The 27,544-nt window shown below is 36.3% G+C and overlaps 1 protein-coding gene across 1 annotated transcript in view; it reads right to left on the reverse strand.

The window, feature by feature from the left end:
- The window catches only part of KLHL1 (kelch like family member 1), a 524,949-nt gene that overhangs the window by 38,016 nt on the left and 459,389 nt on the right, over positions 1–27,544 (reverse strand). The window contains exon 8 of the mRNA XM_027557663.1: positions 18,986–19,148. Within this exon, the coding sequence (XP_027413464.1) occupies positions 18,986–19,148 (163 nt within the window). The remainder of the gene's footprint in view (positions 1–18,985; positions 19,149–27,544) is intronic.

Consider the following 27,544-nt stretch of genomic DNA (forward strand, 5'->3'; position numbering starts at 1 on the left):
CATCTCATCCTCTGGCGTCCCCTTCTCCTCCTGCCCCCAATCCCTCCCAGCATCAGAGTCTTTTCCAATGAGTCAACTCGTTGCATGAGGTGGCCAAAGTACTGGAGTTTCAGCTTCAGCATTATTCCTTCCAAAGAAATCCCAGGACTGGTCTCCTTCAGAATGGACTGGTTGGATCTCTTTGCAGTCCGAGGGACTCTCAAGAGTCTTCTCCAACACCACAGTTCAAAAGCATCAATTCTTTGGTGCTCAGCCTTCTTCACAGTCCAACTCTCACATCCATACATGACCACAGGAAAAACCATAGCCTTGACTAGATGGACCTTTATTGGCAAAGTAATGCCTCTGATTTTCAATATGCTCTCTAGGTTGGTCATAACTTTCCTTCCAAGGAGTAAGCATCTTTTAATTTCATGGCTTCAATCACCATCTGCAGTGACTTTGGAGCCCCCCAAAAATAAAGTCTGACACTGTTTTCACTGTTTCCCCTTCTATTTCTCATGAAGTGATGGGACCAGATGCCATGATCTTCGTTTTCTGAATGTTGAGTTTTAAGCCAACTTTTTCACTCTCCACTTTCACTTTCATCAAGAGGCTTTTTAGTTCCTCTTCACTTTCTGCCATAAGGGTGGTGGCATCTGCATATCTGAGGTTATTGATATTTCTCCCGACAATCTTGATTCCAGCTTGTGTTTCTTCCAGTCCAGCGTTTCTCATGATGTACTCTGCATATAAGTTAAATAAGCAGGGTGACATATACAGCCTTGACATACTCCTTTTCCTATTTGGAACCTGTCTGTTTTTCCATGTCCAGTTCTAACTGTTGCTTCCTGACCTGCATATAGATTTCCCAAGAGGCAGTTCAGGTGGTCTGGCATTCCATCTCTTCCAGAATTTTCCACAGACTATTGTGATCCACACAGTCAAAGGCTTTGGCATAGTCAAAAAGCAGAAATAGATGTTTTTCTGGAACTCTCTTGCTTTTTCCATGATCCAGCGCATGTTGGTAATTTGATCTCTGGTTCCTCTGCCTTTTCTAAAACCAGCTTGAACATCTGGAAGTTCACAGTTCACCTATTGCTGAAGCCTGGCTTGGAGAATTTTGAGTGGTTCAGTGGTTAAGAGTTTGCCTACTAATACAGAGGATACAGGTTCAATCCCCAGGTGGGGAGCTAAGAAACCCCCACACATGCCTCACAGCCAAAAATAACTGAATAAAAAGCAACCATATTACTGCTCTTTTAAAACATTTTATATTTTTACCATGGCCATATGGCTATACGACGTGGAGGCTGCCATCATCTCCAATTTGGGGAGACAACTCTTTCTCATTATATTCCAGCCAAACCTAAAATTTTCTCCTTTTGTCTGCATTTCACACTCAGGAACTGGCCACAGCTTGTTCTTCTCATTGTAATACTTCCTCATTATCTGCGAATCTGATAAGTCAATCACGTCCCAGTTTAGAAAGTATTTCTTCCAGAGGCAATTCAAAAACCTCCTAAACCTATTAATAGCCCTCAGTAAGACCAAGAAAACAAGCTATTTTTTTTTTAATGTGTTAATCTAAGATAATACAATTTTAATACAAACTGCTTGTAATATGGAAGAATGAATCTGACTCCATATTAAATCTGTTTATTTTACTTTAGCCTTTGCATTCTATGGCTTTTGCTTTAAGTTCAGAGCGTTACCCACAGCCTGAAATATACAGGATACAGACTTTCAAGGCTCTGATCTTTAAGGGTATAACACTTTCCTGTTAGGTAGGAAGTTAAGCATGAGCAAAAAGGGCTGGCTTAGATGAAAGTGAAAGTGGAGAGTGAAAAAGTTGGCTTAAAGCTCAACATTCAGAAAACGAAGATCATGGCATCCGGTCCCATCACTTCATGGGAAACAGATGGGGAAACAGTGGAAAGAGTGTCAGAATTTATTTTTCTGGGCTCCAAAATCACTACAGATGGTGACTGCAGCCATGAAATTAAAAGATGCTTACTCCTTGGAAGGAAAGTTATGACCAACCTAGATAGCATATTCAAAAGCAGAGACATTACTTTGCCAACAAAGGTCCATCTAGTCAAGGCTATGGTTTTTCCTGTGGTCATGTATGGATGTGAAAGTTGGACTGTGAAGAAGGCTGAACACCAAAGAACTGATGCTTTTGAACTGTGGTGTTGGAGAAGACTCTTGAGAGTCCCTTGGACTGCAAGGAGCTCCAACCAGTCCATTCTGAAGGAGATCAGCCCTGGGATTTCTTTGGAAGGAATGATGCTAAAGCTGAAACTCCAGTACTTTGGCCACCTCATGTGAAGTGTTGACTCATTGGCAAGGACTCTGATGCTGGGAGGGATTGGGGGCAAGAGGAGAAGGGGGCGACAGAGGATGAGATGGCTGGATGGCATCACTGACTTGATGGACGTGAGTCTGAGTGAACTCTGGGAATTGGTGATGGACAGGGAGGCCTGGCGTGCTGTGATTCATGGGGTCGCAAAGAGTCGGACATGACTGAGTGACTGATCTGATCTGATCTGATCTAGCTGAAAAGGATGCAAGCTGATATCGAAATCCTATCCCGAACATGTCCAGGAGAGCTCACAGATATGCTACAAAAATAACAACAGACTTTTCCAACTACTGTGCATGCGCCCTAGGCACACTGTGGATACAAACTAACTACAGGGGCTACTTCAAGTAACCATAGGCAGCTAGGAGCCGCTTAAGGATTCATAAGTATTTTATATACACAGACGTCTCTACACATGGACATAATGAGATGGCCAACACTGAAATCAGATTGAATATATTCTTTGCGGCCAAAGATGGAGAGGCTCTATACAGTCAGCAAAAACAAGACTGGGAGCTGACTGTGACTCAGACCGTGAACTCCTTATTGCCAAATTCAGACTGAAATTGAAGAAAGTAGGCAAAACCACTAGACCATTCAGTTATGACCTAAATCAAATCCCTTATGATTGATTACACAGTGGGAGTGAGAAATAGATTTAACGGACTAGATTTGATAGAAAGAGTGCCTGATGAACTATGGACAGAGATTTGGGACACTGTACAGGTGACAGGGATCAAGAACATCCCCAAGAAAAAGAAATGGCAAGAAAAAAAAAAGTGGCTCTCTGAGGAGGCTTTACAAATAGCTGTGAAAGAAGACAAGTGAAAGGCAAAGGAGAAAAGGAAAGACATACCCATTTAAATGCAGAGTTCCAAAAAATAGCAAGGAGAGATATGAAAGCCTTCCTCAGTGATCCATGCAAAGAAATAGAGGAAAACAAAAGACAGGGAAAGACTAGAGATTTCTTCAAGAATATTAGAGATATCAAGGGAACATTTCATGCAAAGATGGGCTTAAAAAAGGACAGAAAAGGTCCCTGCTTCTGTAGGGACCTAACAGAAGCAGAAGATACTAAGAAGAGGTTGTACAGAAGATTTGTACAAAAAAGATCTTCATGACCCAGATAATCATGATGGTGTGATCACTCACCTACAGCCAGACCTGGAGTGTGAAGTCAAGTGGGACTTAGGAAGCATCATTACAAACAAAGCTAGTGGAGGGGATGGAATTCCAGTTGAGCTATTTAAAATCATAAAAGATGATGCTGTGAAAGTGCTGCACACAAAATGCGAGCAAATTTGGAAAACTCAGCAGTGGCCACGGGACTGGAAAAAGTCAGTTTTCATTTCAATACCAAAGAAAGGCAATGACAAAGAATGCTCAAACTACCACACAATTTCACTCATCTCACTCGCTAGCAAAGTAATGCTTAAAATTCTCCAAGCCAGGCTTCAAGAGTATATGAACTGTGAACTTCCAGATGTCAAGCTGGTTTTAGAAAAGGCAGAAGAACCAGAGATCAAATTGCCAACATCCATTGGAACACTGAAAAATCATACAGTTTCAGAAAAACCTCTATTACTGCTTTATTGACTATGCCAACACCTTTGACCCTGTGGCTCACAATAAACTGTGGAAAATTCTTAAAGAGATGGGAATACCAGACCACCTGACCTGCCTCTTGAGAAACCTGTATGCAGGTCAGAAGCAACAGTTAGAACTGGACATGGAACAACAGACTTGTTGAAAATAGGAAAAGGAGTACATCAAGGCTGTATATTGTCACCCTGCTTATTTAACTTATATGCAGAGTACATCATGAGAAATGCTGGGCTGGATGAAGTACAAGCTGGAATCAAGATTGCTGGGAGAAATATCATTAACCTCATATATGCAGATGACATTATGCTTATGGCAGAAATTGAAGAAGAGACTCTTGATGAAAGTGAAAGAGTTGAGTGAAAAAGTTGACTTAAAATTCAACATTCAGAAAACTAAGGCATCCGGACCCATCACTTCATAGCAAATAGATGGGGAAACAGTGTAAACAGTGGTTGACTTTATTTTGGGGGGCTCCAAAATTATTGCAGATGGTGATAACAGCCATGAAATTAAAAAATGCTTATTCCTTGGATCGAAAGTCATGACCAACTTAGACAGCATATTAAAAAGCAGAGACAATAATTTGCCAACAAAAGTCTGTCTCATTGAGGATATGGTTTTTCCAGTAGTCATGTATGGATGTGAGAGTTAAACTATAAAGAAAGCTGAGCACTGAAGAATTGATGGTTTTGAACTGGAGTTCTGGAGAAGATTCTTGAGAGTCCCTTGGACTCCAAGGAGGTCCAAGCAGTCCACCCTAAAAGAGATCAGTCCTGAGTGTTCATTGGAAGGACTGATGCTGAAGTTGAAACTCCAATACTTTGGCCACCTGATGTGAAGAGCTAACTCTTTTGAAAAAACCCTGATGCTTGGAAAGATTGAAGGCAGGAGGAGAAGGGGACAACAGAAGATGAGATGGTTGGATGGCATCACTGACTCAATGGAGATGAGTTTGAATAAACTCCTGGAGTTGGTGATGGACAGGGAGGCCTGGCGTTCTGTGGTCCATTGGGTCACGAAGAGTCAGACATGACTGAATGACTGAACTGAACTGAACTGAACATACATCTGATTATAGTAGACTGAATTATGGAAGACATGTGCAACAGAGCCTGCTTTTATGTAACTTGCAACTGTCAATCAGCCTTAAGTATATGCCAATTTTTATTCCCTTTCCTGATTGGTAGTGAGTAGAAGCCCTGTTTTGAACACTGCACAACCAAGAGGAGGAGACAGGAAGTAAAAAGGAAAGTCAAGCAGTCATCAGAACTCATTCAGGGTTGCCACACTCCCATGTCTTGGAAGATCTGTCTACTTGAGCTGTAACTGAGCTGTAACTTGTCTCTTGCTTTAAACTTTAGTCCTTTGTTCCAAATCTTTGCTGTGATGAGGCAAGAATAGAGGAAGATAAATAAACTGGTGTGACATTTCCATTCATGTAGAGATAAAAAGTTGCAGAACAGATAATAACATTTGACATGGAAGTTTACAGGAACATCGTGGTTTGACATCCATGGACAGCTGCAGGAAAAAAGCATGTCAAAAAAGCACTAAGAATTTTGAAACAACCAACCATATCCCTCCTTCACTTTGCCTTTAAAACTATCTTGCTGAAATCCATCAGGGAATTCAAGGTTTTGGGCTTGGAATGAGCCACCTATCCCCTTTCACAGCCCTGCATTAAACCTTTCTCTCTTCCAAACTCCAACGTTTGATTTGGCTTCATTGTGCCTTGAGCACATGAACTTGTGCTTTGTAACATGTATATAGTACAAAGTCATTTACAATTTGTGGTTTCATTTTTAAGAAAAAGAATATCAAATTTTTGATACACAAACAGAAATTGTCTTAGCACCATGTAAGTGACAAGTGTAAGGTATGGTGATAGATATTGGACTGTACTGGAAAAAATAACAGACATGATTCCTGCTCTTATGCTATTTCAAGGTCCAAAAACTTAAGATTGCACAGAAACAGTAGCTTCTTCCTTATTAACATGAGGTTTTGAATGACTGAATCAGTTTTGCTGTGGTTAATCATGAAAAAAAAAAAAAAAAAAAAGCAGGTGTTTTTGTCTGTTTTCCAAATTCTTTAGGGGCTGTAGCATACATTCATTAAAATTTCAGCCTATTTATGGATGCAATTAGGCAGTATGAGTGTCTGTTTTATGAGCTAACTCAAGAGGTAAAGAGGAAAAAAAAAAAAAACAGAAAGTCCTTTCAGTTACAAAACAAAACTTGAAAGAACAAAATTAAGGCAATGAGTAAATAAGAAACAAAAAGAATTAGTAGTGTAGCCATTATTTGGAGAGTTTGAGGTTTAATATGGTCAACCCTCACACCAGAGTGTCTAATCACTGTTTTGTTATATTTAATTTCCTTTATACATCAAGTAAGTCTGGGATGGTGCTGGCCTGAGATGTATATCTACCATTTAGCTCAATCTGCTAATTCGAAGACTGACCAAAATGTTTTATAAAATTGCTGTAATTTTGCTCTTGAGTTCATCAGAATATACTAATTAATTTTAAGTGGTGAACCAATGTCATGTTTTTCCACAACAAAGGGTAGTATGAAGAATCTAAACTCAAGAGGGCTACTCACTGGCTTTTATTATCCTTATTTGGGAAAATTATTCAAAATAATGTTTAAAGAAGCAGCAGTCAGGTTAGAATGGCACATTAGTGAGATGTGAGACTAAAACAAGAGGGGAAAAAAAGCTATGTCATTAGGAGTGAGAGAAAAATAGACTACAGTCAGAGGGTGATATTGAAACAATTTTCTGATATGGATCTGAAGTAAAGGTCACTTTATAGTGATCATTTTTTTTCTCTGAGTAAAACAGGAAAAGCAATCAGACATTAAGAGATAGTCATTAAACAACAGAATTTTGAGACAATTAAATCATATTCAGGAGAATTAAACAAAATAACCCAAATGAGATATATGTTATTCTGAGTTAAAGGAGAAAGATTATTTGAAGTAAAATAAAAGTCATTTCAAATATTTTCTTAAAATGGGGTTAAAATTTGGGAAAATAAACTCAATTAAAACATAAACAATTTTGAGAATAAAAATTTTATATACTCTCACACTCTGATATTTGATATAAAGAATATTATTAGAGTAAAATAGGACCTTTTGGATATTACATATCCTAGCTGATAAAAAAAAAAAATACAAGTGAGATGGGGGATAGATGGGCCCCGAGGCTGGACATCTGGTGTTTTATAAGTGGAATAAAATTCAAGGTTTGTTCTTACCCAGACACCCAAGGAGAAAGCTAGTGACAAAAGCTGAGCTCTGCTAAAGTAGAGATAAGATGCCCACTCCTGAGGTCAAGGAAGACTTCCCTGTCTGCCTATGGCACCGGAAGGCTTCTTTGGGCTCAAAAAGGGAGTGGGGCCCCATCCAATAAAAAACGTGGACATGCACCCATAGGTCTCTGTGGTGGAATCCATCTTAGAAAAAAGTTACACATGCATCTTGAGGAAGATCCACCAACCTGTCAGATGTGAAGAGAGAAACAAAATAATCGACAAAAGATAAATAAAGACCTGGAAGGACTGGACTATGTAAGTGATTTACCTTTAAAGATTAATCATCTCTTTGCTGCACTCCTCCTCGCTCAGGACGCCAGTACTCCTCTCCAGGTGTGTGTCTCCGCCTAGTTTCTGACTCATTGTGCTCCTCTTCATTAGAGAAGAAGTTCATACCCTTTCTCTCTGATTGTGTATTTCTGCCTAGCTTCTGACTTAAACAAATTGCTTTTCTGTATGCTCTCCTATATACTGTGCTGTGTCTCTAATAATAAACTTTGTACCTTTTTTTTTTTTTTTTACAATTTTTGCCTCTTTGAAACATTCTTGCTTTCAAACCAGGGCAAGATCCAGGGCCACTTTACTTCTAGCCTCTAGCCCCTGGTGGTCTAGTGGTTAGTATTCCTGGTTTCCATCCAAGCTACGTAGGTCCAATCTCTGGGCAGGGAAACAATATCTCTCTTCAGGAGCACTCACTGTTCTCCTTCCAAGATCTCAAGGACCACACAAAAACACAAATAATGAATTCCTGTGTAGTTGATTTAAAAGGGAGGAAATTGGATAAACAATTATTATAATGAAATGTAAAATTTTATGAAAAGGTTATTTGCTTAGTATTTTAATTATTAAAATTTTTATCCCATTTATTCCTATTTAAGTTTGGATATATAATAACACACACACACACACACATAGGTAGAGATAGGTAGATAGATGAGAAGACACACATACACACCCACAAAGCACACAGATGTCATTTTAATGTTTTAAGCCCACTTGAGTTTTCTTGCTTGGAAAATCCCATAGACAGAGGTGCCTCGTGGGCTATATAGTCTATGGGGTTGCAAAGAGTCAGACACACTGATTGACTAACACTAGATCCTGACCACTAGAACAAGATAAATAATGTATTAAACTTTAAAATGACATCTGTGTGTTTTGTGTGTGCATATGTGTGTCTTCTGCTCAAAGAAAAAAGTAACAAATTAATAATATAATGAAGTGCAGATATTTCTCATCTCAAGCAAAGTTGCTGTGATATACCTATTTTCTGAAGGATACAAGAAATGAATCTATTATCAACAATGTAAGTGGTAAGAAAGTCACTAAATGTGCTCTCAAAAAATTTATAATATATAGATTTGGAAATATAAGATTTTTTTTTAATTTTTTTTAAATTTTATTTTATTTTTAAACTTTACATAATTGTATTAGTTTTGCCAAATATCAAAATGAACCCACCACAGGTATACATGTGCTCCCCATCCTGAACCCTCCTCCCTTCTCCCTCCCCATACCATCCCTCTGGGTCGTCCCAGTGCACTAGCCCCAGGCATCCAGTATCGTGCATTGAACCTGGACTGGCATCTCGTTTCGTACATGATATTTTACATGTTTCAATGCCATTCTCCCAAATCTTCCCACCCTCTCCCTCTCCCACAGAGTCCATAAGACTGTTCCATACATCAGTGTCTCTTTTGCTGTCTCGTACACAAGGTTATTGTTATCATCTTTCTAAATTCCTTATAAATGCGTTAGTATACTGTATTGGTGTTTTTCGTTCTGGCTTACTTCACTCTGTATAATAGGCTCCAGTTTCATCCACCTCATTAGAACTGATTCAAATGAATTCTTTTTAATGGCTGAGTAATACTCCATTGTGTATATGTACCACTGCTTTCTTATCCATTCATCTGCTGATGGACATCTAGGTTGCTTCCATGTCCTGGCTATTATAAACAGTGCTGCGATGAACATTGGGGTACACGTGTCTCTTTCCCTTCTGGTTTCCTCAGTGTGTATGCCCAGCAGTGGGATTGCTGGATCATAAGGCAGTTCTATTTCCAGTTTTTTAAGGAATCTCCACACTGTTCTCCATAGTGGGTGTACTAGTTTGCATTCCCACCAACAGTGTAAGAGGGTTCTCTTTTCTCCACACCCTCTCCAACATTTATTATTTGTAGACTTTTGGATCGCAGCCATTCTGACTGGTGTGAAATGGTACCTCATAGTGGTCTAACACCATACACAAAAATAAACTCAAAATGGATTAAAGATCTAAATATAAGACCAGAAACTATAAAACTCCTAGAGGAGAACATAGGCAAAACACTCTCTGACATACATCACAGCAGGATCCTCTATGACCCACCTCCCAGAATATCGGAAATAAAAGCAAAAATAAACAAATGGGACCTAATTAACCTTAAAAGCTTCTGCACATCAAAGGAAACTATCAGCAAAGTGAAAAGACAGCCTTCAGAATGGGAGAAAATAATAGCAAATGAAGCAACTGACAAACAACTAATCTCAAAAATATACAAGCAACTCCTACAGCTCAACTCCAGAAAAATAAATGACCCATCAAAAAATGGGCCAAAGAACTAAATAGACATTTCTCCAAAGAAGACATACAGATGGCTAACAAACACATGAAAAGATGCTCAATATAAGATATTTTTAAGAAAAACAATAAGAAAGCACACCTAATTGAAATAAGATGAATATGAGTCGAGAAACAGATATACCAAAAGGTATCACATAAGGAAAATTAAAATGAAAAAAAAATGTATCTGCATTGGCAACAATAAAATTCACAAACAAAATAGCAAAAATTAAATATGAAATATAGAATCAATTTCCCAAGTTAAGTGGAAAAGAAATAAAATGACTGGGAAAGAAATGTGCTTATGGAAAAGAAATCAGTGCTCAAAACTACACATAACCTTTAACATAAATACATACTAAAATATATATCCCAAAACCAAAGGACTAGAATAATGGAAAAAGAATCAAACAAACAAAAAATAGTCCTCAGTAGATAAAACCTTCCTCAGTCAAATAAAGACATGATTGAGATTGTTGAAATGAATTTCCAAATACTAAGTTAAAAGAATGAAAGGCAGCTATCAGGTTATACCCTGGTAAACATTTTAAAATTGGAATATATGGCAAAACCAATACAATATTGTAAAGTTAAAAAATAAAATAATATATATATATATATAAAAATAAAAATAAATAAAATTCGAGAAGAATATGACAGCAGGTAAACTACTCTCTCTCAGCCCCACATTCTCTATTCTGTACTCTGCTTTTTGATGTAGGGACTGAAACTCAGTGAACCACTTTTCTGTCTTGTCACCTGGTTCCTTCCCTCTTTCAGATGTGACAATGAACAGGTGCTACAGGGAGACTGAAAGGTGCTAGAGGAGAAAGGGTCTTGCTCCTTTTTGCTTGTTTCCCATTCCTGTGAGTGTCGCCCCATCTTTCTTTTTGCATCCAGTTTCATTTAAAAATTGCCATTTTTAAAAACTTAATATCGGCCTTATTGAGACTCAGAACTATCAGCAGCAGCAGACTGGCACCACCACCTCCTCAAAACTCCAGATCACAGGCCAAGGAACCCCTCTTTCACATCAGAGATGCCAGCTGAGCAGAGATCTAATCACAAATGTCTGGATTTCAGCTGCACAAGGTTTTCTAAATTTGATTTTCTAAATCTTAATTTAAGAAAATTTCTTAATTTAAGAAATTATCAGAAATTCATCTCTGATTTTCTAAATCTTAATAATTACAATCCCCTCTTAATTTTCCAATACTAGGGACAATAGCTGTTTCCTTTAGTTGATACATTACGGTGTGTTCTTTGAAAGAAAGTGAAGTCGCTCAGTCGTGTTCGACTTTTTGTGACCCCATGGGCTGTAGCCTACCAGGCTTCTCCGTCTGTGGGATTTTCAAGGCAAGAGTACCAGAGTGGGTTGTCATTTCCTTCTCCAGGATATCTTCCTGATCCAGGGATCAAACCTGGGTCTCCTGCATTACAGGCAGACGCCTTACCCTCTGAGCTTCCAGGAAAGCCCATAGTGTTCTTTAGTTAATTTTTATATCTACTTAACAAATACTTAGATTATCTTTATGTAGAATAACTGATAAGTGACTGTTGTAGTTTCTGTCACTTGACTGTACCTTAACTGATAGAAAAAAATCTCTGTAAGAATGCAAGTCTGAAATTTAAAAACACATTAAAGGTGGAAAACTTCTGGACTTATTACACATCTAGCTAATAATAATAATAAAAAAAATTGCAGCAGATTAGTAATCACTGTTTAACGATACATGGCTTTGACATTAAACTAGTTAAACCAATTTACAACAAATGAGTGAAGACATAGGAAAGTTTAATATATACATATAAGGTCTAATAAATTATATAATCAACATATCCCTCCTAGAAAATAGTAGTAGTAGTAATATACTACTAATAATAAAGTAAGATGCATTTACCTAGAAGTAATTTCTAGAACACATGAAGAACTCTACAAAGCGAAATGAAAGAAAAAATAAAGAAATTCCTCCCATGAAAACAGGAAAAATACTTAAGCATATATTTTAGTCAGAAAAAATAAACAGATAAGTACATAAAAAAGTGTTCAATCTTAGTCATTAATTGAATATTATCCACTAGAACAGAATAAACCATAAAAGATAAAAACTAGCATTACCAAATCAGTAGGATATGGAGTATCTAGAATACTTACACACTGTTAATACATACATACATTAGGAAAAGCATTTTCAAAATTTATTAAACACAAGTGTGCTGGATAACCTAGCAATTGCTGTTCCATGTCCAAACCCAGCTAAATTGTATATGCGTGCTCACAAAAGACATATATATTTGAAGATGCTCACAGCAGCACTATCATTAATAAGCAAGAAGTGGAAACTATTAAAATGACAATTTTGTTATGCTAAGGCAAAACAAACTACAGTACTATTATTAATACTATTTTGTGAAATTCTGAATTTCAAGACAAAATAAATAAAACTAAGCACATGCTAGCAAGTTAATGTTCAAAATCCTGTAAGCTATGCTTCAGCAGTATGTGAACCTAGAGCTGCCAGATGTACAAGCTGGATTTAAAAAAGAAGAACTGGAAATCAAATTGGCAACATCCATTGGATGATAGACAAAGCAAGGAGATTACAGAAAAAAATATATTTCTGCTTCATTTACTACATGAAATTTTTTGTGTGGATCACAACAAACTGGAGAATTCTTAAAGAGATGGGAATACCAAGCCAACTTACTTGCCTCCTGAGAAACTTGTATTCAGGACAAGAAACAGTTAGAACTGGATGTGGAACAACAGATTGGTTCAAAATTGAAAAAGGAGTGCATCAGAGCTGTATATTGTCACCCTACTTGTTTACCTTTTATGCAGAGCACATCATGTGAAATGCTGGGCTGGATGAATCACTACCTGGAATCAAGATTGCTGGGATAAACATCAACAGCCTTGTTATGCAGATGATACCATTCTAATGGCAGAAAGCAAAGAGGAACTAAAGAGCCTCTTGAAGAAGATGTTAGAGGAGAGTTTAAGAGCTGCCTTAAAACTCAACATTCAAAAAACTAAGATCATGGCATCTAGTCCCTGTACTTCATGACAAATAATTGGGGAAAAAGTGGAAATAGTGCCAGATTTTATTTTCTTGGGCTCCAAGAAAATCACTGTGGATAGTGGCTGCAGCCATGAAATTAAAAGATGCTTGCTTCTTGGAAGAAAAGTTATGACAAATATAGACAGCTTATCAAAGCAGAGACACTACTTTGCTGACAGAGGTCTGTAGAGTCAAAGCTATGGTTTTCCTGCAGTCATGTATGGATGTGAGAATTGGACCATAAAGAAAGCTAAGACCATAGAGAAAAACTGTGGTACTTAAGAAGACTCTTTAGAGTCCCTTGGACAGTAAAGAGATCAGACCAGTCAATTTAAAAGGGAATCAACCCTAAATATTCATTGGAAGGACTAATGCTGAAGCTGAAACTGCAATACTTTGGCCACCTGATGCAAAGAGCTGACTCATTGGAAAAGACTATTTCTAGGAAAGATTGAGGGCAGTAGGAGAAGGGAATGACTGAGGATGAGGTGTCTGGATGGCATCACAGACTCAATGGACATGAATTTGAGCAAACTCCAGGAGCCAATAAAGGATAGAGAAGCCTGGTGTCTGAGTCCATGGGGTCTCAATGAGTGAGACAGAAACTGAACAACAACAAGCCAAGTTCAAATTAATGAATAAGAAAACAAGAGGGAAAACAAGTAGAGCTTCATTCTATGCACATATTTGACTAAAAAGAGAAACAAAAAGAGAATAATGACACTGAGAAAACCTAAGACAAAATGAATAATAATGTTAACTCCTAAATATAAGAAACTCGGAAGATAATAACAGTACGAAAGTAGATAAACAACACACAATCAATTACTTTATTAGTCGTAGGATTGGAAGTAATATAAAACTGCTTTCTTTTAAATATTAGAATCTCAGTAAAATATAACTTTTAAATGGAATATATGTGATAATATATATATTTTCTATCATTTCTCATGCTCAAATATTTATACTTCTCATGTTTGTAGAAACATAACAGATATATTATAGAAAGCCTCTCAATCTATAAGAAAGCTCCATATCATATGGAAAATGTTAGGAAATTGATTTTCAAAACCATTAGTCCATGTAGACCAAACAGATAAAAAATAGACTATAGAATGCAGCAAAATATTAAATGAATAATTAAAAAAGGATGAGTTGGTTTTATTCTGTGCATATAATAATGATTTATAGTCATGATATTTATTTACATTACCATGTAATAGAAAAAATAATAAAACATAATTTTACACATTTTAAGAAAATTTAATAAAACATCATACCAAATATGATTTTTTAAGTAAAATTTCCATTAATGAAATTATAGACAATGATAAGATCTGGCCCTTAAAATCACTTGGTATAAGTATCCCAAATAACAATAAATGTCACACAGACAGCAAAGTATTAAAGTTTTCCCAATTAAAAGACAGTTGAGGTCACCTGATATTAATATTTATGTTGTTATTCTAAAAATGAAAGGAATTCATTAAAAAGAAGACAAGCATTCATATTAAGAAGTAAAAAATTTCATTTGCATTTATTTTACCATGTTTATCTTCCTAGAGAATCTATTATTATAAATTGAAAAATATGTATATTTTGAAAATATATATAAATTGAAAAATAATATAACTGACATGTGCATTTTAGTAAGGTAGTTACTATAAACATAAATACTTAAACTTTCTTCTCTACTGCACTATTAAATGCATAATTAATACATACTAATATGTAAACCAAAATATAATATCTGTGATGTTCAAAAATACAAACAAATGTGAATGAAGCTCAGAAAGCATAATATTAAACCTATACTCAAATTAAAACTGCTAAACTACATTGGGGCTTCCCAGGTAGAACACTGGTAAAGAATCCACCTGTCAGTGCAGGAGATGCAAGAGAGGTGAATTCTATCCCTGGATTGGGAAGATCCCTTGATGTAGGAAATGACAACCCACTCCAGTATTCTTGTCTAGAAAATTCCATGGACAGAAGAATCTGGCAGGCTACAGCCCATGGGGTCACAAAGAGTAAGACAAAGCTGAGTGGCAGAGCATAAACCCATGCACAAAATAAATAGAGACTAATTTTAAGATATAAAAGTAAGGTTGTATTATCAAATGAAAAGATTTCAAATGTATAGATCTAACATTTTCTCTAATTACTCTGGAAATACTTATTTCTAGGCAAATTCCTTAATGGATTCTCAGGAAGTATATATGACAGTAAGAAATGACTTTTAAAATGTTAGTTGATCAGTCATGTCTGGCTCTGTGACCTCATGGACTCTAGCCCATCAGATTCCTCTGTGCATGGAATTCTCCAGGCAAGAATATTGGAGTGGGCAGCCATTCCCTTCTCCAGAGAATCTTCCCACTCCAGGGATCAAACATGAGTCTCCTGCATTGCAGTCATGTTCTTTACCATTTTTACCAAGGGATCTTTACCATTGCAAGCAGATTATTTACCAGGAAGTCCTAATTTTAAGTGCACAATAAACCTAAATGAAAACTGAATCCTAAGCCTGAGGAAATCACAGATTGATAAATATATAAATATGAAATTTGAGAGTCCAAAATATATGCAATTAAAATCATAAATGGACATAATATGTTAATATTGATGAAAGTAGAAAATATTGGTATATATTCTGTAATACATATACACACATCTGATGAAATAGAATGAGCAGTTTACTCAAACTTAGCCTCATACTAATAAAAACATTTTGTTTTTAAAACAATTATTTTTCAAAGCAAATCATGATAATAAGTTATCGGTCAGGATGCAAGACATTATTTGCATGATAGTATTGAAAAAGCATTTTGGTGACTCCTAGGAAAGACAGGGCTCCCCAGGTGGTGCTAGTGCTATAAGAGATATCAGTTCAATCCCTGGATAGGGAAGACACCCTGGAGAAGGGAATAGTAGCCCATTCCAGTATTTTCACTTGGAGAATTGCATGGACAGAGGAGCCTGGTGGGCTACAGTCCTTGGGGTCACAAAGAGTTGGACATGACTGAAGCGACAGCATGCATGCATGCACCAAAGACAAAGTTTAAATTAAAATAGTCCTTTGAAGCTAGAAAATATTTCAGTCCCAATTGTCTTCACTTTGTAGAAATTCTTCCTAAGGGTACAGTTAGGAAGGTGCCCAAAAGTTTATATCTAATGGTATTCAGTGTATCTTTTCGTGTATAATATCTAAATTTGGGGGTTGTTTTAGACACACATCACTGTAGATATGTGTTTTAGATATATTTAGATATTTTGGATTGGAGAAGGCAATGGCAATCTACTCCAGTACTCTTGCCTGGCAAATCCCATGGAGAGAGGAGCCTGTTAGACTGCAGTCCATGGGGTCACTAGGAGTCGGACACAACTGAGTGACTTCACTTTCACTTTTCACTTTCATGCATTAGAGAAGGAAATGGCAACCCACTCCAGTATTCTTGCCTGGAGGATGCCAGGGTCGAGGAAGCCTGATGGGCTGCCGTCTATGGGGTTGCACAGAGTCAGACACAATTGAAGTGACTTAGCAGCAGCAGCCGCAGCAGATATTTTGGATATTAAAAGTCAGAGACTAGTGTAAATAATTTATAAACAGAAAACTCAATTAAAGACAACTGAGAAATTGAAATGGGGAGCTCTTATACCCTATGATAATAGCAGAGCCCAACAGGAAGAAAGGCTTCCCATATGCAGGAGATGCAAGAGATACGTGTTCCATCCCTGGGTTAGGAAGATGCCCTGAAGTAGGAAATTGGCAATCAGATCCATTATTCTTGCCTGGAGAATCCCATGAACAGAAAAGCCTGGCAAGCTACAGTCCATGGAGTCACAAAGAATTAGACATGACTCAATACACACACACACACAACAGAAAGAATCTTCTTTTTCATGAAAACGACTAAGCAAGGGAAAAAACACTGTTTGCTCTAACCTTCTCAACTTTCTTTTTCTCGATAAAATCTTTCTCTTCCTCTTACCCTTTGGGACATGCATATGCTCACCATTATTGTAGATCCAAAATTGCAATTCTGTGCTAATTCTGAATAAACCTGCCTTTGCTGCAGTCATATTTGGCAGTCTGCTTATTTCAGATCAGTACTAGCTACTTAAATTTATAGTGTTCACTTACATTTATCATGTTTTGTGTGTTTTTGTGGGAATTTTTTGGCACAAAATAAATTACTGTATAGCCATTAAAATGTGAATTTCCTAGAGTTTTTAAAGCCAAAGAATGCATGTATGTGCAATTTAGCTGAGGAAAGCAGTTTATTTATATTTTAACAGTGGGATATAATAATAACTTCATAGATACTTACATATATTTAGGAAAAATTTGTCAAAGGTAATTAAATTCTCAAAAGTTATTACTTAATTGGATGTGTAATTCTTTCAACACTTATTCAGTAAATAGATTGAATGTGCATCATGCCTAAGGATACAATAATGAATGTTGTAGACAGATACCAAGATTTATTGACCATGTATACCTAGTAAAAATAGAAAACAATAGCACATGTAATTTTATGAACTGCAAACAATTTGGGATAGTGTGCAGGGTGGTCTATTTTAAATAAGAGTAAGAGTAAATAACTGTCTATGTGGACAGATTTTGAGATGAAATTTGAGCAATGATAAAAGGCCAAGCATGTGAAGATTGTAAGGAATAGCATTTAGGCAAAAAAAAAAAAAAAAAGTACACTCAAAGGGATTGAGTGGGATTAGAGTTGCTGTATTTGAAGCAAAGATGAAAGGGCAATTTGGCTGATGTATTGAGGAAAAAATGTAGAGTAGGCAGAAACAAGATCCAGTGGATGACTTTAGGTAGAGATAGGCATTGTATTCTAATTTTAAGACGTTCTTGAAGAGAACTGATATGTTATTTGTATTTCTAAAGCAGCTCTGGCTGCATTAGCAAATGGACTTTAGGGGGAAGAGAAGGAAGGAGACTGGAAACTTCTGCTGTAGTCCCTGCCAGAGGTGTTATCTTTGTTTAGGGCAGAGTTTCTCAGATAGTGAGAGGGAGTATATTTTGCCACCCCAGAGGATATATTAGGCAATATTTGGAGACTTCTTTTGGTTATCACATTGGGCAGGTGGGTACAGCTGGTATCTAGTGGATAGAAGCCAGTCTGCTGCTAAACATTGTACATGCACAGGGCCGAGCCTCATAGCCAACAAAGAATTATCTGACTCAAAATATCAACAGTGTTGAGTTTGAAAATCCCTGACTTAGGGTGATAGGAATGGAAAAGGAGAAAAGTAGAGAGATTGATACAATCAGGCAAAAAACATTAAGAACCAAACTTTTGGTAGTCTTTCAAAAGGCTCCTCAGACTATTGCACCAGAAATGGTAAAATATGCAGTTCACATAATTTTCATGAAATATATTTAATACTTTTAACAAGCAGTTAAGATTAAGAAATTTGAGGATTTTTGTTGTTTTTTGTTTTGTTTTGTTTTCAATTTTTTTTTGGCTATTCTTCTTAATTTTTATTTTATGTTGGAGTTCAATCCCTGGGTCAGGAAGATCCCATAGAGAAGGAAATGGCAATCCACTTCGTTATTCTTTCCTGGGAAATCACATGGACAGAGGAGCTTGGTGGGCTACAGTTCATGGTGTCTCAAAAGAGTCAGACACAATTTAGCGACTACATAACAACAATAGTTAGCAATATTAGTTTCAGGTACGCAAGAAAGTGATTCACTTATGGACATACATGTATCTTCTTTTTCAAGTTCTTTTCCCATTTAGATTATTACAGAGTATTGAGTAAAATTCCCTGTTCTATATATTTTTAGGGTTTTGGGGGGCTTTTGGTCATTTTTGTTATTTTTGTTTGGTTTTATTTTATAAGAAGTTATAATTGGAAAAATACACACTCTTGAACTGTCAATAATCCATGAAGACTAGACTTAAAAAAAATCGAAACCTAAATTTTTAAAAAAGAGTTTTTTCAAAGCAGTTTGCTAAATGTTATTTTAAAAGAACATTCACTCAAAATCTTTTTTCAGATTAAAAAAAAAAAAGTCTACTCACTTGCCGTTCAATGCTGCCACCCCAACTGTGCTTCGGGCAACTGACATGCTAGCTACAAATGTCCACTGCTGACTCTGAGGATCCCACCTTTCCACTGTGTTCAGATAACTCCAGCCATCATGGCCTCCCACAGCATAGATAGGGCCTTCCAGTACTGTCACACCTGCAACAAAGGAGAGATAAAAAGTGAATGAATGACGACACAGTGAGGTTCTCAAATCAAATTAACAACAAAAGCAGTTATTCAGCTGTTATGTCATTCAGAATGGCCTCTATCAGCTAACAAATGATTTCACTGAGGTCAAAACTAATCACTATGGATTGAACCATTTCATTCACATGAAAACATAAAGGAATCCATCAAAATATTATGACCTAGATGCTTTATGAGGGAAAATATATTTTCTTATTTATGATCATATGAAGATTCAAAATCTAAAAGTCAGAGATGATGCATCTTATGCCTCTACTTTTGAAGACTGTTTCTACACTGCAATTTAAAGTACTTTTATTTACATTCAGCAAAACTGCATTAAGCAGTGTAATATAATTAGTTTGAATTTCAAGTTAGGGTCCTCTAAGTTTTGGCTGCCTGTCAAAACATAATAAATGTATCTAAAGCTTAGAGAATACAATGCCTCTTTTCTTATAAGCTGAAATTATTAAACACAAGCAATTAAATTATTTATGAGTCATCAATAGATGATATATACAACTTTTACACACTGTTTTTTTCCTGTCAATTCACTTCTATATTAGATGAATTTTCTTAAATGTTAAACAATCACTAAGTATTTAAATACTGTGTTTATATTTACTGAAGTGGTCTCACTATCTATTAGGAGAATTCTGGTGAATTTTCCACAAGTTTCAAAGCGGAATGTCTGATTGTTAAGAACTCTGAAGTATCTGTGATTCTTACCCTGTTTCCTAGCTGACAAGTTAAACTGCCACAAAAGTATGTATACTGAGAGAAGACACAAGGCTCCTGGGTCATAGAAGAAAGATAGTTATCACCATAACAATGGCAATAGTCAGAGTATCAACATTTTTTTTGTATCAGTTCTCCAAGCCCCAATTTCCCAGTCTTGGTTATGCCAAGAGGATTTTAATATCTCCTTCATGTTGACCAGACTTGAGACAGGATTCTCCTGCCTCTAGAATCCTGACCTCACTTTCCTTAAAGCACTTACTTTAAACAACTTGTAATTGCAAATTGCAAGTTTTCTGTCCCTTTGAGAAGTTAGTCATTTAAAAAGCCTATTGCCAGTGTTACAGCCGCATACTTTCTTTCTGCAAGAACCTAGGAATATAATCAGCAAGAAAGTTACTGTTTTTATCTCCCAGTTTCTGTGCAAGAGTAAGAGCTTAACTTCAACTGACACCTTGCTTCAAGTTGTAAGTCTACCTCTTGTTTGGAAGATAGGAAATGCAATTTACCTTTGTTTAAATAAGGCCAATTTGCAAACAAAGACTACTTATGATCCACCCATGCATTACAGCTCTCAGAAACTCCCTCCACTCCCCTTTGTTTTAGTGGAGGTGCATTCGGCCTCAATTCTGGCCTCTTTTCCTTATTGCAATAGTATTGAATAAAGTCTTCCTTGTCTGTTTATCTATTACACCTTTTTTTTTTTTTTTTTTTGCTTTGACAATATTTAGATGAAATCTGTACATTCAATGGGTTGTAAGTTAATTTGAAGTTGGAAGCAAAGTAATATATAACGGACAACAAACTTATATACCCATTGCTCCAGAAGGAGACATTCTCTTCATGCTTTTAAGTATGATTGTCTTTTACTATGGAGAAAAGAACTATCTTTATCTTACTAGTCTTTCTATTATAAAAATTTGGGAGAGGGGAAGTCAGTCTTGTTTAAAAGTTGTGCAAAAATGTGAAAGACTCATGGAGAATTGTGTCTCAACACAGAGGTGAAAGTAAAATGATACTTTTAATCTATTCATGAGTTAATAACTTATTCAACTACTGTTTATTGAATGTCTACTATGTGTTAGGAATTTTTCTTATCGCCAAAGTGCCAAAAAAATATAGGTGAATAAAAAAAAGTCCCTGACCTCATTGAACTTACATAGTCATTAAATACTCAATTAAAATGGAATAAGTGTTACAGAATCCAGGGTTCTGTCTGCTTGCTGCTCAAAAGCCATCAAAAAGGCCAGGTTGGTGGAAAGTTTGGTTTATTTGAATGTCAGCAACCAAGAGACAGGGTGAGAAGGGCAGGTGCCTGTCCAAGTAGCCTACTACCCTCATCCCGACAAGAGCTTTTATAGTGGAAGGAGGGAGTTACTTGCTGAAACACCACAGTCAGTTTTGACAGCAGTCTTGAAGTTGGTCACCAGTGGTCTGACCAGCACCGTCTTGATTGCCTTAAATACAGTTAGTCTTCAGTTCCAGGGTTGTTTTGTTGCATTTCTTGAGGCCAGTTCTCAGAATTGTGGCAGTTTATGTCATGAGTACAGTCTGGTCATCATGTAGTTAAATTCTCCAGCTGGTGGAGGTTTCAGTATCTCTAAGATACCTCAAAAATATGGTTCAGAATATTACCTATAGCTCTGCAGAAGGAGCTGAATGTCTTTGATTATGTTTAATGACTACAATATTTTTATTGGTCTCCTTTGATTGTTTTCCTTTGTTTTGCATGCTTTCACTTCTATGATTAAACTTATTATTTGACAAAAGTCAGGCTGAGGACATGGGAGGGATCAAGGACCATAGGATCCTGCTTCATTTCATAAATACATTATTCACAGCAGCAAAGCCTTGAGTGGCCCCAGTATCAATTATAAGAGAAAAAAAAAAAGGACAAAGGAGACAGAGAGGAAATGTTCAGATGGGTTGGAGGATTTTTCAGAGCTTCTGGTATCTGAAAATTATGAGTGAAGAGTGTTTTTAGGAGGATGGGTCAATTATTTACCTGCCTCTTTCTTACCAAGTCCAAGTTTATATTGGATATGGAATGAGAAAGTTGCTCTTGATTTTGAAAGTAGATTCTGTACCAATACTATCAGTTCAGTTTCATTTATTTGCTCAGTCGTGTCCAACTCTTCATGACTCCATGAACCACAGCACGCCAGGCTTCCCTGTCCATCACCAACTCCCAGAGTCCACTCAAATCCATGTCCATTGGGTCGGTGATGCCATCAAACCATCTCATCCTCTGACGTTCCCTTCTCCTCCTGCCCTCAATCTTTCCTGGCATCAGGGTCTTTTCCAAAAAGTCAGCTCTTTGCATCAGGTGGCCAAAGTATTGGAGTTTCAGCTTCAACATCAGTCGCTCCAATGAACACCCAAGATTGATCTCCTTTAGGATGGACTGGTTGTATCTCCTTGTAATTCAAGGTACCCTCAAGAGTCTTCCCCAACACCACAGTTAAAAGCATCAATTCTTTGGCTCTCAGCTTTCTTTATAGTCCAACTCTCATATCCATACATGATCACTGGAAAAACCATAGCCTTGACTACATGGACTTTTGTTGACAAAGTAATGTCTTTGCTTTTTAATATGCTGTCTAGGTCAGTCATAACTTTCCTCCAAAGGGGTAAGTGTCTTTTAATTTCATGGCTGAAATCATCATCTGCAGTGATTTTGGAGTCCAAAAAGATAAAGTCTGACACTGTTTCTGCTTTTTCCCATCTATTTGTCATGAAGTGATGGGACCAGATGCCATGATCTTTGTTTTCTGAATGTTGAGCTTTAAGCCAACTTTTCACTTTCCTCTTTCACTTTCATCAAGAGGCTCTTTAGTTCTTCTTCACTTTCTGCCATAAGGGTGGTATCATCTGCGTATCTGAGGTTATTGATATTTCTCCTGGCAATCTTGATTCCAGCTTGTGCTTCTTCCAGCCCAGTATTTCTCATGATGTACTCTACATATAAGTTAAATAAGCAGGGTGATAATATACAGCCTTTACGTACTCCTTTTCCTATTTGGAATCAGTCTGTTGTTCCATGTCCATTTCTAACTGTTGTGTCCCGACCTGCATACAGATTTCTCAAGAGGCAGGTCAGGTGGTCTGGTATGCCCATCTCATTCAGAATTTTCCATAGTTTATTGTGATCCACACAGTCAAAGTCTCTGGCATAGTCAATAAAGCAGAAATAGATGTTTTTTTCTGGAACTCTCTTGTATTTTCAATGATCCAGTAGATGTTGGCAATTTGATCTCTGGTTCCTCTGCCTTTTCTAAAACCAGCTTGAACATCTGGAAGTTCATGGTTCATGTATTGCTGAAGCCTGGCTTGGAGAATTTTAAGCTTTACTTTACTAGCATGTGAGATGAGTGCAATTGTGCAGTAGTTTGAATATTCTTTGGCATTGCCTTTCTTTGGGATTGGAATGAAAACTGACCTTTTCCAGTCCTGTGGCCACTGTTGAGATTTCCAAATTTGCTGGCATATTGAGTGCAGCACTTTCACAGCATCATCTTTCAGGATTTTTAAATAGCTCAACTGGAATTCCATCACCTTCAGTAGCTTTGTTCGTTGTGATGCTTTCTAAGGCCCATTTGACGTCACATTCCAGGATGTCTGGCTCTAGGTGAGTAATCACACCATCGTGATTATCTGGGTCGTGAAGATCTTTTTCGTACAGTTCTTCTGTGTATTCTTGCCACCTCTTCTTAATATCTTCTGCTTCTGTTAGGTCCCTGCCATTTCTGTCCTTTATTGAGCCCATCTTTGCATGAAATATTCCCTTGATATCTCTAATTTTCTTGAAGAGATAGATCTCTAGTGTTTCTGTTTCTATTGCTTTCCTCTGTTTCTTTGCATTGATTGCTGAGGAAGGCTTTCTTATCTCTTCTTGCTATTCTTTGGAACTCTGCATTCAGATGCTTATATCATTCCTTTTCTCCTTTGCTTTTTGCTTCCCTTCTTTTCACAGCTATTTGTAAGGCCTTCCCAGACAGCCATTTTGCTTTTTTGCATTTCACTATACAAGTTTTAATTTGTCTGGTGATTATTTATTCAGTTATGTACTCTATAAAAATACTTACTCTGTGATGGTTTTAATTTTGAGGTTACAGTAAGTTCCCTACATATGAACCTTCAAGTTCATATGTATGAACTTGCCTGGGAAGTATTCTTGCCTGGGAAATCCCTGTAGCCTGCCAGGAATTTTGTATTTTATATTGCTGTTTAGTTGCTCAGTCATGTTCAACTCTTTTGCAACCCCATGGACAACAGAGAAATTTTATAGAAGAAGATATATGAAGGTCCTATAAGCATATAAAATGTTTGATATAGCTGGTAATCGGAATAATCAGGATATAAAAATAAAACATCTTTGAGAGAAAGTTTTTGACAACCATACTTTACTATTTTTAAAATTAAAAGTGTTTTAATATCAAAAACTCTTCAAAACATTGGAACAGAAATTTTTATGATGAGATTGTTGTTTAAGTATACCACTTTGGAAAGAAACAACAGTATTTTGTGAAAGTATTATGATCTAGTTTTTATACAATTTTAAATACTTTATAATATTTTAATGGGGAATATACACAAAAAATAAAAATATAATTAATGATTTTATATATTAAAATGTTTTAATTAATCAAGGTATTTTGAGTGAGAATATCAGGGCTAGGGGTAAGAAAAAAATATTGTGTCTTCTCCCTTTCAAGTTATGTTTATAACATTCATTCAGGTGATTAGATGAGGCATTCATTTACTTTCCATTGCATATACTATTACATTGTATGAATAAGCAACTTTTATAGGTCCATTTCATTGGTATCATAAATGTTGATAGAAACTGCAGACGATTTTTGTTGACAACATTGACAATACAGGGTAATTGCCTGACCTCAAATTTCAGTTTGTTTCTACCAGCTGTGTGACAATGAAAAAAAAAAAAAAAAATCCCTTATTTCCTGCATCTCAGTATACTTATCCTTTAAGAATGCCTCAGTTCAGTTCAATCATTCAGCCATGTCTGACTCTTTGCAACCCCATGGACTGCAGCACACCTGGCTTCCGTGTCTATCACCATCTTCTGGGGCTTGCTCAGACTCATGTCTATTGAGTTGGTGATGCCATTCAACCATTTCATCTTCTGTCATTCCCTTCTCCTCCTGCCTACAATCTTTCCCAGCATCAGGGTCTTTTCCAGTGAGTCAGTTCTTTGCATCAGATGGCCAAAGTATTGGAGTTTCAGCTTCAGCATCAGTCCTTCCAGTGTTTATTGAGGACTGATCTTTAAGATTGATTAGTTTGATCTCCTTGCAGTCCAAAGGACTCTCAAGAGTCTTCTTCAACACCACATTTCAAAAACATCCATTCTTCAGTGCTCAGCTTTCTTTATAGTCCAACTCTCACATCCATACATGACTATTGGAAAAATCATAACTTTGACTAGATGGACCTTCGTCAGCAAAGTAACATCTCTGCTTTTTAATATGTTGTCTAGGTTGGTCATAGCTTTTCTTCCAAGGAGCAAGCATCTTTTAATTTCATGATTACAGTCATCATCTACAGTGATTTTGGAGCACAAGAAAATAAAGTCTGTCACTGTTTCCATTGTTTCCCCATCTATTTGCCATGAAGTGATGGGACCAGATGAAATGATCTTCATTTTCTGAATGCTGAGTGTTCAGCCAAGTTTTTTGTTCTCCTCTTTCACTTTCATCAAGACACTGTTTAGTTTTTCCTCACTTTCTGCCATAAGGGTGGTGTCATCTGCGTATTGTTGATATTTCCACCAGCAATCTTGATTCCAGCTTGTGCTTCATCCAGGCCAACATTTCACATGATGTACTTTGTATATAAGTTAAATAAGCAGGGTGACAGTATAAAGCTTTGACATAGTATTATTACTTCTGAAAATTCTGCAATATAATATTAGAAAATTTTGTGTAATTTTTCTTCAAAATAGTTCAATGAAGGCATCAATCCATTACTAATTGTCAGGTAAAACACCACAAGTTAAAGCTGAGCAGTTTCCATATGGGCTTTAGAGCACAGATAAATACAATGGATATTAAGGTCTTTAAATATAAAGAGTGATCTTGGGGGCAGTCATTTTGACAGGTAACTCCTGCAAAAAGTTTAGCTTAAAAGTAAAATTTACTGCTTACATAACTTACCTCAAAATATTTGTTTTACTATTTTTATATTAATGCAACTGATATATTAATTTGTTCTCCTGAGAAAGAAGTCATCTGTCCATGTTAATATTATCCATTCAAAATATTGCTAACTTTATTTTAAACTCTCAGTCCTTCCAATTTAAAGAGAATATATATTCTAATTATGAAAAATAATGAAAACCTTAAAGTACTTTTTAGTATTTAATTTTTATATATTTACCATTATTTACATATTTAATAATCATGAAACTGTGAAATATAAGATTTGCTTTTGCCTAGGTAGAGAAATTTATTTTTAAATGAATAATAGTGCATTTCAATTTCTTTTAACTTAATCATTGAGTTGAATAAATATTCCTTAATGGAAGTCACAGAATACATCTAACTCATCAGTGGCTTCATAATATGCATATGACTTTTTGAGCACAACTTATTTACTTTATTTTCTAAATTCTTTTTTATAATCATCACCAAAGTTATAGTAGTATCTAGTAAATATTTATAACTAATCATTAGTGAGACTTAATTCCACTATAATTATATACTTTTACTTCAGGAAAAATGAATCACTAAGCAATAGCTCATAAGAATGAACATTTTACAGTTGCTCTGTGCAAAGAATTAAACAAACAAAAAAGCCTTGTGTAATGAGGAATAGGGAAGTAGATAAGCAAGCATATATTTTACTCACAATACTCTGGAAAAATATCTTAAAAATATTAAATACCTCTATTTATAGAAATAGAGAAAGAGAGGGAGAGAAAAAAAAAAAGGTTGTGAAATTTTTCCCAATGTTATAAGTGTATATATATATAATTATACAATTTTTACTGTTGTTCAGTCGAGAAGTTGTGTCTAACTCTCTTGTGACCCCATGGACTGAAAAACCATTCCAGGCTTCTCTGCCCTTGGAACTTTCCAGGAAGGAATACTGGGGCGGGTTTCCATTTCCTTCTTCAAATATATACAATACGCTGTCTATAAATATCTTTCTCTATATAATTCTGATGTAAAATACACCTTGGTTGATGCAAATATATTTTTTAAATGTTGATCACAGGTAGAACAAGACGGACTAAGTTACTAGGAATATTTTATTAGTGGAGGTGATAGAATTCCAGTTGAGCTATTCCAAATCCTGAAAGATGATGCTGTGAAAGTGCTGCACTCAATATGCCAGCAAATTTGGAAATTTCAGCACTGGCCACAGGACTGGAAAAGGTCAGTTTTCATTCCAATCCCAAAGAAAGGCAATGCCAAAGAATGCTCAAACTACCGCACATTGCACTCATCTCACATGCTAGTAAAGTAATGCTTAAAATTCTCCAAGCCAGGCTTCCGCAATATGTGAACCGTGAACCTCCTGATGGTAAAGCTGGTTTTAGAAAAGGAAGAGGAACCAGAGATCAAATTGCCAACATCTGCTGAATCATGGAAAAAGCAAGAGAG

Source organism: Bos indicus x Bos taurus, chromosome 12, assembly GCF_003369695.1.
Source record: "Bos indicus x Bos taurus breed Angus x Brahman F1 hybrid chromosome 12, Bos_hybrid_MaternalHap_v2.0, whole genome shotgun sequence".
NCBI lineage: Eukaryota > Metazoa > Chordata > Mammalia > Artiodactyla > Bovidae > Bos > Bos indicus x Bos taurus.